This window comes from Echinops telfairi, unplaced genomic scaffold (assembly GCF_000313985.2).
Source record: "Echinops telfairi isolate 266 unplaced genomic scaffold, ASM31398v2 ScPeMD7_18;HRSCAF=68, whole genome shotgun sequence".
Taxonomy (NCBI): domain Eukaryota; kingdom Metazoa; phylum Chordata; class Mammalia; order Afrosoricida; family Tenrecidae; genus Echinops; species Echinops telfairi.
Window position 1 is genome coordinate 42485639 of NW_022103915.1, and position 13051 is coordinate 42498689.

At 41.2% G+C, this 13051-nt stretch overlaps 1 protein-coding gene across 5 annotated transcripts in view; it reads left to right on the plus strand.

The window, feature by feature from the left end:
• The first annotated feature begins 15 nt into the window (after positions 1-15).
• PPP2R5E (protein phosphatase 2 regulatory subunit B'epsilon) overlaps positions 16-13051 on the plus strand; it is a 158823-nt gene continuing 145787 nt past the window's right edge. For 2 of the 5 annotated variants that reach the window (XM_045287806.1, XM_045287809.1), the window contains exons 1-3: positions 16-278; positions 1351-1380; positions 2496-2659. In XM_045287806.1, coding sequence (XP_045143741.1) covers positions 2503-2659 — 157 coding nt within the window. In that variant the 5' untranslated portion in view covers positions 16-278; positions 1351-1380; positions 2496-2502. Of the gene's footprint in view, positions 279-1350; positions 1381-2495; positions 2660-13051 lie in introns of those variants that run through there. The other 3 variants (XM_004698643.2, XM_004698644.2, XM_045287807.1) reach the window with 3 other exon arrangements.

Genomic DNA, 13051 nt, shown 5'->3' on the forward strand with positions numbered 1-13051 from the left:
TGGGACGGGTCCGCGGGGGAGGATCGTGAGGCCGCCGCCGCTGCCGCCGGAGAGCTGAGGTTCAGGTCCGGCCGTGAGGCCTAGAGGCGCCGCCGCCGCGGAACCGGAGGGACGCCGCGCCGGACAGCCGTCGCCCGGGGCTCCCCGCCGCTGCTCCGACCTCCCCCTGCACTGCCCGGCCCCGCCGCCCGCTGCCCGCCCCCGCTGCGGCCCCTTCGCCCGGCTCCTGCCCCTCGAAACCACAGACCATCTTCGGATTCTTCCCCAGAAGCTTCAAGGTAACTTCGTCCCTCCGGCGCCGCGGCTTGCCCGCTCCCTTCCCTGCTGCCCAACCTCCTGTGGAACCCGAGGGGCGCCGGCCCCTAGCAGGCCTTGCCTGGGCGAGCGAGGGGTGCAACGGGGCGGCGTGCAGGAGAGGAGCGCCCGTGCCACTTGTCTGATTTACCTGGAAATGCCTCTGATGCTTCCCGTTCCACTCTTCCCTCACCCTCTGTTTTCTCCACCTTTTGGGATTGGAGGTGCATGCTTGCCCCTCTTTGCCCATGGTCGGTGGTGGGGAGAACCCGGGGCTTGGTGTAGTGAGGAGGATTTGCTATTGGGCTTGGGGCTAGAGGGTGGGAGCAGAGGAAATGTGCAAGCATCCCTACAGGCGAGCCCCTTCCCTATCTTTCTCCTCCCCGCACCCTCTTCCCAGTTTGGATTCTCCCCGAGCCCTGGAAATGCCCCGTGCCCCCTTCCCTCTAAGCCTTAGAGGGTGGGAAAGCTCCGGGAGCCCTGGCTCGGGGTGAAACCTGTTTCCCGGTGGCTTTGCACAGATCGGCCGCAGCTGCACGTTCAGGTCTGCAGCGTCTAGGGTTGAGATCCTTGACGTTTCTTCTGGGCCGCGGGCATTAGGGGCAAATGAATTAACGAAAAAGGAAGGAAAGCTACCTATATATAGTCCTTAGAGATGCAAGATGAGGAGTAAAGAGGACACACCTCAGCGAGATGGAGGGGCAGGAGTCCCTGAAACCTGGTGTTGCTAAGGTTAGGGTAGGGTTCGAATGAAAGCTGAATAATTCACAGACCAGATTGGTGAAGCGAACCCAAATTTACAACATGAAAATGTGATGTGGAGCTTTTCGCTGATGCAGTCATCATGACATTTTGAAGTGGTTTTACATTTTATATAGCCATTCTTTGCATTTAATTCCCGTTGGGAAATGAGACCTTACATACAAGGTTAAATTAGGTAGATATTTTTAAAGCCTCATTGAAACAAACTCAGCAAGAAACAGAACCAAACAAGACTTAAGAATTCCAAACCTCAACATTATGTATTCTTTTTGTTTGTTTTTCTGTTTGTTTTAGATACTCCTACCTACTCTTTTCAGAATCCAGGTAATTTTAAGTAACTTTTTACGTTCGCATGTGTTCGCATGTTTCAGAAGCATTCCCTTCCTCTTTGTGTGAAGTTAAAACACACACACACACACACACACACACACACACGCACAATAACTTATGTATTGAGAGGACAGGTGAGTAATTGCATTTTAGCATTTCCCCCATATAAATTATTTCTGCTTGCTATTAGTCTTGCATGGAATCTCAGTGCCGTGGAACTGATGGCATCTGCTTAAATTAGCAAGTGAAATTGAGCTCAGTGCTTATTACTTTCAGGAAATATCCCTCTTGTAATAATTTGGAGGGTTAAAAATCCAATTCGATGGAATGAAGTGAGTGTTTGATGATGAACTTAAAGATATGAACCTCAAGGAAACTCAACTTAGTTGTCTTAAGTAGGCTGTGACTTTATGTTTTTAGTTCAACTTTGGCACATGATTTCATCATAGTTTTATTTGTAAAGTTTTAATAACTTAAGATGACCATTCAAAAAAGAAAACGTCTTTGAAATGGTTTTAATTGTGCCTTTTATGAGTTCTGTTTAAAGTAATCTAGCCTGTCCTCATTTTGCAGTGGGGTGCAGTTTATCATAGCTAACAGCATTGCATTAAAAGTTGTGTTCAGATAGTTGAGTAATTATACATTTCACTGTGCTATGATGATGTATCGGTGAAGGTTCTTGAAGTGCATTAAGATTTTCAGCCCCAGAGCCCATTTGTAATATTAAATACTTTAGGAAAATATATACATGAAAGTTTTCCAGCTTCAGAATAGCTCCACAATTATCTCTGGAATCTCAGGATAAGAAGAACTTTACAGTTACAAAAACAGGGACAAAGGGCTTAGAGGCGTTATTCAAGTCTAAGTGAACGTCTTTAATACTTACAGTAACAGAGGAGTAGGACAGCGTTAGAGTGATGCTTACATCCTGGTTATGAGCTTCCATTTTCCCCAGAATAGTCATGCTTCTCCATTGACATGCGACCTTAAAAAATTTCTTTAGTGTACTTTTCCATTTTCACGAATATTGTTTATGAATACTTTAGACTTTGTATAAATCACTTGTGTGCTTTCTTGGGAATATGTTTATGATTCCTTTTTCTCTTCAGTAGGGATATGTCCTCAGCACCAACTACTCCTCCATCAGTGGATAAAGTAGACGGATTTTCTCGGAAGTCCGTCAGAAAAGCCAGACAGAAGAGGTCGCAAAGTTCCTCACAGTTTAGGTCTCAAGGCAAACCTATTGAGTTAACACCTCTGCCGCTGCTAAAAGGTAAGGTTTATGAGCAGGTGATGAACTTCTTTATCACTCTATCTTTCTCTACACATAGTTTCCCTTTTTGTCGAGTTTCATCTCTGTTACAAGTTCTGTGTTGCCAATTGAGGGTATAAGAGGCTCCAGACACATAGAAGTTACTGCTTGGCTGACCAGGTATCCATTCTCCTTTTTAAAGGGCCCACTTTAATCTGAATAGCGATGGACTAATTATCAGGAGACTCCCTCACATTGATTAGTAGAAAAACTGAAGGCCAAGAAAATCTTGAAGCTCCCTGGGCCTGCGCTTTTCATTTCTTCTCATGTGGACATCGAAGTGGTTGTGTGACAAGCACTGACAACTACAAACGGTGCGCTCTTCCTCACAGGATGTAGATCCGGTAGAGATGATACCGTGATCTACAGCTAGAAAGTGGTTTGAAAGAATATATTATTTTTTAAAATTGAGGGGGTGGGGGAGAGGTTGTAATTGATTGCATGCCTTCTTGCTTTTGGATAGGTGAAAAGATAAACAATGACCACACTTGTTTTTCTCTAGGATGAATTAAGGGCAGCTTTTAAGGTGGACAGGATGTTTTGAGAACTCCCCCCCGGCCCCCACCACACCCCAGTTAGATCTTAAACTATTACTTGTGTGTGCTTATACATTTTGAAGCTCCTTGTTAATTTGCTTCTTGTTTATGAACAGGCATTGTTTGAATTGTATGAGAATACCGTTTTTATGTTGTGTGCACTATTGGACTACTCACCTCTTAAGGTGCATTTTTGTCAGAGTGGGGAGGATGGAGACATGGACAGCATGATTCACTTTAGTGGCTGGGAGGAAATCTGACAACCTGGTTTGCGGACATCTATTTCCATAATTGTTCTGTGAATTCACACGGTTTTACAGGAAAAACTGGGAGTTTGATTGGAAAAGGTCATCAAAATGTAGTCTAGGACATTTTAAACTTCTATTTTTCCCCTATGAACTTTAAAAAAACAACAACTAACATTTCAATGTTAAAACCTCAAATTGGTGGAAATGAAATGAATTTTGATTCCTATAAAGATGATCTACGTACTGGATAGTATAGTTGAACTCTAATAAGTTATGGGGTGACAATTTTGGCTCCACATTTTGCTGGTAAAAGTGAATGGTCTGTATGAAGCTTTGGCAGAAAAAGGAAAGGGACACACTTTAGGGCTAAAACTAACATGCGAAACTGGCTGGCATATTGACTTCTTTAGTAATTTATTGACTATAGTTGACATGTATGGCTATTAGCATCTGTATCTGGCAGAGGATTTTATTTGCAGGAAGTAAATTAAACATTTTAAGGATTAGATAGAACTTAACATATCATTGCTAAAAGGGTGAACATGTAAATGAGCACTCCGTTGACCATCCGTTGCCAGTGTTTAAACTGGTTTTCTGGGTCATGAGCAGGATTGGGGCATGTGCTGTAGTACTTTGTTGTCCATGACCCCCTGCTGCAGCCTTCCCCCGTGTTTTAAAATGAAGTCAAGTTGCATTATGGAATTTCCAAGGAATCTACTTTTCAAGATATGTTTTTTGAGAACTTGCTCAGCGTTTCGCCATATTGGAGAATTGGAGAGCAACAAGACCAAGTAATAATAGATATATTCATAAGTCTAATTTTAGGCTAAGAGTGATTCTTGAATAGCAAGCACATTCTGGGTAAATATTTTGGAAATCATTTATGCATTACATTTCCAGGTCTGTCTCTATAGAAATCCAGTCACCCATAGACTTTAGAAACATGTATTTGCATTTGATTTTTATGTTGAAGGCAAAGAATTTCTTAAATGGTATGTCTTTTAGTGGATTAATTTTATTTGTATGTTGCCTTCTTACCAACTTTTAGAAATTACTGTTCCTTCATTCCTGCAGGAGAGATGAGAATAAATTATACATACTTGCCAAAGGATGGTTAATGATTTGAATAGTTTATAGTATTGTTCTAACTGAATTAGATAGTAGTGTAGTTCATTTTATTTGGGGTACACAATAAGTTACATTTAAAATTTGTGAGTTGCTTAAAGAAATAGGTAAATATATGCTCTCAATGCCTTTTGTCACTTCCCAGGGAAATTTGAAAGTAGCGATTATGTAAACAATAATTGATAATTAGCGGTATACAACTCATCTTTTTAATAATTCTCGAAACTGCAGAAATTTGGCATTCAGTAATGATCACTCCTGTGTTTATTGTCATTAGCTGAATGTTTGTGTGTCTCCTATGTGACTGGTAAGACTTGTAAATCGTAGATTTCAAAGGTCGCTGTAACACAACGGAACTGTACCACAAAGCGAAGGGAGCGCTTCATCTGTTTTGTATGTTCTCTAATAGGCAGGGTGGCGTTTTGATGATTGTGCTCCTGATGCTGTTTTCTATAGAAGGCAGCATTAACATGTACTTCTGTGTAAGCTATCGTGACCTGCTCCCCCCAACTGTGCATAATGAAAATGGAGGATAGATTTAGCAGGTAGAGACTTTGTTAAGAGTCCTAAGATTTTTGAGTCTGAAGGGCTCTCACTGATTTCAGTGATTAAAAACCCAGTGGAGGTTTAGAGCCTGATGTGCTTGATAAGAAAGGATGAGGATGCCTTGCTGGTGCTTATCCAGCGGGACTGGCGGCAAGCTCTGACAGTTATCTAGCGGAGCCACTCACTCAGACAAACCAAATCACTCAACACTGACAGTCCCACCAAACGTTTGGACAGACACATGCATGTGTGTGCACACCTGTTTCTAATGATGAGAAATCATAGTAGTATCTGGTGAGAGGACTGTGGATGTTCTCCCATGCTGTATTTTCATCTTTCTTTGACTTTGAAAGATCCTTTAACTTTAGATTTGAATGAAATGGTTTTGAAAATACCAATTCTTTGAAGATGAAATTATAATGAAGGCGGCATCATTATTTCCAGCCTCACAATTTGTTCTACATTTTTTAGGCATTTTGCAGGTAGCTTGGGCATTCAGTGTTAAATATTCCAAAAGCTATGCTGACTGGAGGCATCAATCAGCAACAATAAACTCTTTGCCTCTTGGTGCTAGAATCTTCCGATTGCTAATCTTGGGTTCCTCTAATGAAAGCAGTTTCTTCCTTCCTTTCTTTTTTTTATTTTAAGTTTGGGCTTAAAGTTCAGCTTACATTTTTTTGTTCTTTTTTGAGTGATGATTTGTTAGACTTTAAAAATTCTAATTTGAAACTGCTTTTGTGTTGTCTGTTGAGTAGGATAATTCATCTGGTTCATCCATATCTGCTTTGAGTAATATAAAGTAAGAAGGTGCATATAGTTCCAAATTCTTAGGATCAGCTCATGCTCTAAAGTGTATTTATATATGTATATATAAAGAGTATTTATTTATTTTTTAATCATTTTATTAGGGGCTCATGCAACTCTTATCACAATCCATTAAAGAGTCTTTAAAATCAATAATATTCTCTCAAGAATTTTTTCCCTTTTCTGTGTTTCTCAATATTCTCAAGGTGCTTATCACCCTTCTTGCTTCCGTGTGATAGTGTTCCATGGTGTCGGAGCGTTGCCAATTCCATTTTCCCCTGGTTTGGGAATGAGTTAGCTCCTGAAGACCCGGGTTTCCTTGTCAATAAAATATTCTAACTGCCATTGAGTCAATGCACACTCACAGCAACCTCTGTGGGTTTCCGGGACTGTAACTGTTTACAGGAGTAGAAAGCCCAGTCTTTCTTCCGAGGAGCTGCTGGTGGTTTTTAACTGCCGACCATGCGGATTGCAGCCCAACACATAACCACTGTATCACCAGGGTTTCATTGTCTATAAAATAGGATAATAATAATGAACACATGTGTGATTGCTACCTTCCAACAAATGCTAGCTAGCCATTCTGCATTCGCTGAAATTTTTAGTAGATAAAATAGAATTATTATTTGACTTTTTCTGTTTTCCTAACAAAAAGTTGAACATGGAAATCTTGGAATTTCAGAAACAAGTGCAAGCATAGTTTCGTAGTGATGAATCATTATAACCCCAGAATTCAAATAAATAAACGTGCAAACATTGAATTTAGTAGCCCAGCTATTTCTAAGCATCTTTATTTAGAGATTTGCACCATTTACATTGGTGGTCTGCTAGATTACCTAGTGTGACATCTTTTTTTTTTTTTCTATAAAATTACTCTGTTTTGAAATAAGTAACACAAAACCCCCAAAAAAACCCCAAAACTCATCGCTATTGAGTTGATTTTAACTCATAGAGACCCTGTAGGACAGGGACCTGCCTCTGGGTTTCCGAGAGTGCAACTCTTCACAGAAGTTGAAAGCCTGTGTTTCCTCATAGGTAACACAGTCAGACGCAAATTTCAAAAGCTACAGAAGGAGGACTAGTAAAAAAAAAAATCTCCCAATACTATTTTCATAATTCCTTACTGTCTCAGAAGTAACCCGTCCACATTTTCTTGTGTATTAGGTATGAGATTTTGCAATGTAGTGAACTAGTTGACTTTATATACACATTTTACATGTGTATGCCCAAATTTTGGGGGGAGAATTCGATAGCATGTTGCAGATTCTTAAAAGGGGGTGCCTGATGCAACAAAACAGGTTAAGAATCAAGGATCTAATTTGTACCTTGGATATTTATGTGTGTTCTTTAGGTAGTAACTAAATTTGTGTGTGTGTGTGTGTGTGTGTGTGTGTGTGTAGGGTGGTGGTGGCAGGGTACGGTTTAAGAAAAATAACCATATTGAGCTTTGCTCTTAAACTGGAAGAACACTTTTAAGTTGAGAGGCATTAGAAGGTCAACCTTGAAGCACTGTGGTGATACTTCTTTTTGAGTAAAGAATTGGTAAGAAATCTTGGAAAAATTAAGTGCCAAACTCCAACATTTCCATGTGTGAACTTTGACAGTTGTAGTTAAGTATTTCATTTACTTTTAGGCAGGGATATATATCTTAACAATTTGCTCTGGAGCTAGAGAAAAATCTCATACCGCCTTTCATGTGGACCTGACGAAGTTGTAAATGGTCCTGACTTGTTCATCACTTAAAGAAGGCCAGCAGCTTGCAATTGCAAGGGGGCTCCAGGAGTTCACGGAAAAGTGAAATGAAAAGATAATGGAATTTTTCAACAAACTCTGAAGCCCCCTCATATTCCGTTCGATCTGAATTGGTAATCCTGCTTGCTTTGTACTTAATCATGGATTTCTGGTTGGAGGTGGATCATAGTCAGACTGCAGGGTTCCAAAAACCTCTGCAAATGATAGGTAAAGTGTCTGTGTGTCCTTTTAGATGAGGTAAGTCATTGCTTTTATTAGATATTCAAAGATTCAGCCCTCTCATTCCTTCATTGTTCTGAGCTTTTGGCTTAGATTTAAAAGATTGGGATGTATTGTTATTCTCCGAGTACCATGTTAGTTGTGATGTGTGCACATATATATTGAACTTCTGCCATAAAACATAACGTGTTAACAGAATTTATCGTAATGTGAGTTTCCCCTGAGATGTTATCAAGCCAAATGAATCTCCTGGAAAGGTATAGTGGCCCTTTTTTACTTAGAACTTCTTCCCTCTGACACTATAGCATTCATGTTTCAGCTCAAATGAGACCTCTGGAGGGACCTTCCACAGGGACTTTAAAAAATATTACCCTCTGGTTTCTATGATTGCATTTATTGGACTCTGAAATTAGTCTTGGTATGTTTGTTCACTGGTATGTTATCCATCCTCTCCTCTCCTGTTAGGCTATAAACTTTTTAGGTGTAAACATCTTGTCCCTTTTATCTCTAGGGCTTAGATCATGGTGACTGCATTGTTGGCATTCAATAAATATTTGTTAGCAAATGAGTGGACACTGCTGATTGACACTAGTATAGACAGTAGTGGACTAGCTGCCCTCAAGTAGGCTGGCTAACGGCGATCCCATGGGTTTGGAGAATTGTGCTCCATAGGGTTTTCAGTGGCTGAAATTTTGGAAGAAAATTGTCAGCACTTTGGATGCAAATGCACTTACAAGGATGATGATGATTTTTTAAGGATTAAATTGCTGAGTACCTTCGTGTCCCAGCAGTTGTGTGTGTTTCAGGCCACAAACAGAAGTGGTACCTTGTGGAGAGAAGAGGGGCTGGGTTTTACGTTTGTCATCTCAAGAGTGGTTGCTTTTCCTTTGGGGTTTGTCACTTTCCTTTTTGCAAGCGTTAAGATGTTAAGTACAGTGAAATCCCTTTTTTTGGAGTTGATGTTAGGGGACTGAATTATAGGCTAATCAGGTCACTAGACTTTCTTTCTATATGGTTTAAGAGAAACTAACCTATCTGAACTTTTTAATGGACTTTCAGAGTAGGTTTTAAGATCCAAATTTTTTTTTGATCAAGATAATTTTTGGGGGGGGTGTCAATTTTCTTTTTCAACTTAGACTTTATAATAATGTTGGCTCTTAATATTAACTCATTATTGTGGTGCTAGTAAAGAACAGTATTTTGAAAGGCCACGGTAGTTTTTTGGCTTGTTTGTAAATGATGATACCCTGGTTTTACCACTTAAAAAAAATTTTTTTTTAAATCCTGTACCTGTCAAGATTTTAGATCTTTTTTATGTTAATAGTAGAGTTGAGCAAAAAGTGAATATCTTTATTGAATGATAATGATAGCATAGGAATCTTCTAGGACAGTTGGTCCTCAGGGGTGGGTGTACAGGCCCTTGGGTCATATACACCAGGGTTTGGATTCAAGGCCCACTGTTGGTAGCTATGTGACTTTCAAGCCATGATTTTCTCGTTTCTAAAATTGGAGAGTAATAGAATCCACTTCATAGAGTCAGCGTGAGGATTACATGTCATAAAGCAGTAAAATGTTTCACCTAGTGCTGAATATATTGCAGGGGTTGAGGAATATCAACTGCAGCAATATTACTGGGGAAAAACTGTAAAATGGGAAATGCTACCAGGGTATTTTTAGTTGCTTTTTATTCCTTTAGTGTATGATCTCGATTACTTCCATTTTGGGAAGAAAAGCACAGAGTAGGGAGAGTCCTGAGTTTAAAGGTGAAAGGAGAACCAGTTGTGATAGAACAAGATTAGCTCTACTATTTTGTTAATGTCACTTTCAGACTGGCGGTGCATTTCAGGAATAAGAACTCAGAGTAGCTAATGTAATTCTTTTCAAGGGAAATTCCATTTGTGGACACTTTTATGTCCACAGGTGACACTTTCATTAGATACACTTATTTTAGATATTTACTATGTAGGAACTAAACTTCTGTAATTGCTTATAGCTTCCACTCAAAATAACTTGGGGCATTCCTCTTATATGTATCTGGATCTGCTTATACATGTGCAAATATATTATACCAATGTGTTATGTACTTGAAAACAGACACAAACATAGATGTTTTAAAAGGATGATACTGAAAAACAATGTTGTAGATGGTTCAGGACTTAATTTACCCCTCCCAGCCCCCAGCAATTATGCTGGTGTGGAGCATGGCTTTGTATGTGATTTTGCTTCTGAGACACAACCAGAAATAGGAGTCAGGTTTAAGCCATGTTTGTTGAGGTGTTGAATGGGCAAAGGTCTTTATTAGTTAACTTTGGGGAGTTTTTGTCTAGGTGTTTGAATTTATTGTATTGTATAGAAGCAAACTGATTTGAAAATTTAGCCAGTTTTTGTAGTAACACAGATGGTTCTTTGTTAAAGAAAAGCTCTCTTCTCTTATGGTCTTTTGGTGAGTTTCAGAGGCCCTTAACTCTCTTCCGTTTCCAGCAGTACTTTGTGTCTCTCTACAGATTGATATTTTTCAGGGCAAAGTATTCTGATCATCTGACACTCAAAAGCACTTTCCTCAAAGGCCAGGAATCATTGCTTTAGATGGTGGACATCAGTTTCCTCACTCAGAGCCGAGGAAAAGAATGTATCATATAACCCCTCCCAGTAGGAGGGAGAACTGCGACAAGAGGTTTTTCTCCTGCTTTTCTCTCCTGATGTTTAATTCTTTTTGATAATCAAACAATTTTAGAAGATGGTTGAAAGTAGAAGTTATCAGAATACGCCAGAGGGATAGCTTTGAAAGTTGTTATCGGTCCCAATTGAAACATTCCAGTGAGCGAACAGGCGAGGCGTACCAGTGGTAAAGCGGAGTGTATCTTATGTAAAAGCATTCTTTTCTGGACAGCCCTAGATGGCAGGAGAAGTGCTTCAGGTTGTCTTTGCTAATGAAGGAGAGTTCAGCAACTTGTAAAGAAGAGAAGCAGTAAGTATCTTGTTGGTTCTGCTGGGTTCCAGGTGTCTCACTGGAAAACCTTCCACCACACCACAAGCAAGGCATGCGTCCTATTAACTGATGGTCAAGTGGAGCCTTGGTGGTAGTGTGGGGCTCCTAACTTCAAGGTCAGCAGTTTGAACCAGCTTCCGGAAAAAGATGAGACTATCTCCATAAAGATTTACATCCCTGGGAAGTCTAGGAAACAGTTCTGTTCTGTCCTCTTAGGTGGGTATTTTGAGCTTGGAGGGCCACGTAGGCTCTCAGAGCGAGCACTGGGACCCCAGACCTATCTGGCACCAGAGTGTGTGCCTTCTCCGCTACATTAGTAGTAACCAGACACCAGTGGGAGCTGGAGCAATTTTGTATAGGCGATGCCAGCATGATTTACCAAGTGACTCATCTCATTGCCCCTCTCAAGAAATCTGAAAGTTGTGAGGAGATGGAAGAGAGAAGCACCCAGAGATGAGAGTAGGCCTGGGGGCACCCAGGCCAGCAGCGCTACTGTGGGTGTGACACTGACTTTGGGCATTGCTCCCCAGGGAGGTCAGCTGGTGCAGCCAAGAGGCAGGACAGGACAAAGAGAATAGCTGGACACCTCATGATGGCAGGGAGAGAATAGCTGGACACCTCATGATGGCAGGGAGGGACAAGACCCCTTTCTGTACCCCTTTGGGACTCAAAACACATTCATGATAAAGGCCTGTATGAGGGGGGGTTTCAAAAAGTTTATGGAAAAATCATCTTTAGTTTCATTTTTCCAGAGCTTTTTGAAGCTTCCTTCTATATAGGGGGGTCTAAGAGGTGCCCTGGTGGTGTAGTGGTTACATGTTGGGCTGCTAACCACAAGGTTAGCAATTTGAAACCACCAGCTACACCTTGGGAGAAAGAAGAGGCTTTCTATTCTTGTACTGAGTTACAGTCTTGGAAACCCATAGGGGCAGTTAGTTCTATCCTGTCCTAAGATCGCTGTGGGTCAGGATCCACTTTGACAGAGAGTTGGGTTGAGAGAATTTTAGCCACAGGATATTTAGGATTTGGGGACTATGGTAGCATTCTTGCCACGGATACCTTTAGAACTCATCTTTCCATTTTGGGGGAACCAGCTGATGTTAGGAAAGGCCATGAGTTCAAATCTAGGCAACAATCCTAACTGTGAACTGGGATCAGTTATTTAACCCCTCAGAATTTTTCACTTTTGTAAAATGAGACTCCTACCTCCCCAGGTGGCTATGGAGGAGTAAGTAAGTGTGGGCTTCTTCATGAAATTCATCACCTTAGCTTTCTGTTCGCTGTTGATCTTTCCTAAAGCCAGTCCTGTGACCGCAGATACTGTTTCAGAATACCCAGAGTGGTGGAGTGCATACCTGGCCAAAGTTCATACTGTATGACTGACTGTCTTACTACAGTAATGTTACACTTTCATTAAAGTAATTCAGGGTTGCTTGTGCCTGGAACAAGGAGCCTGAGTGGTACAGTGGTGAAGTGCTTGCCTGCAAACCACAAGGTTGCTGGTTCAAACCTACCAGCTGCTCCATGGGAGGAGGATGTGACAGTTGGCTCCACAAAGATGAAAACGCACTGCCCCTGAGTGGATTCTGGCTCATAGTGGCCCTGTCTAGAGTTCCTGAGGCTGTAAACCAGGGGTTCTCAACCTTTCTCATGCCGCAGCCCTTTCAGACAGTTCCTCGTGTTGTGACCCCCAACCATAAAATTCTTTTCGTTGTTACTTCATCACTGTCATTTTGCTGCTGTTATGAATCGGGCGACCCCTGTGAAAGGGTTGTTGGACCCCCAAAGGGGTCGCGACCCACAGGTTGAGAACTGTTGCTGTAAATCTTCATGGGAGCAGACAACTTCATCTTTCTTAGAAGTGGCCAGTGATTTTTAACTGTTGGCATTGAGGCTAGCAGCAGAAATAACTCACTACGCTGCCAGGGCTCCTATGTAAAGGTGACAGGCTTGGAACCCCTCTGGGGCAGTTTTCCTTTGTCTTATGGGGTTGCCAGGAGTTGGAATCAACTTGAAGTTTTGTACCTAGAAGGCTTTTCTTTTTTTTTTATTTTTTTTATTTTAAACATTTTATTAGGGGCTCATACAACTGTTATCCCAATCCATACACACATCAATTGTGTAAAGCGTATTT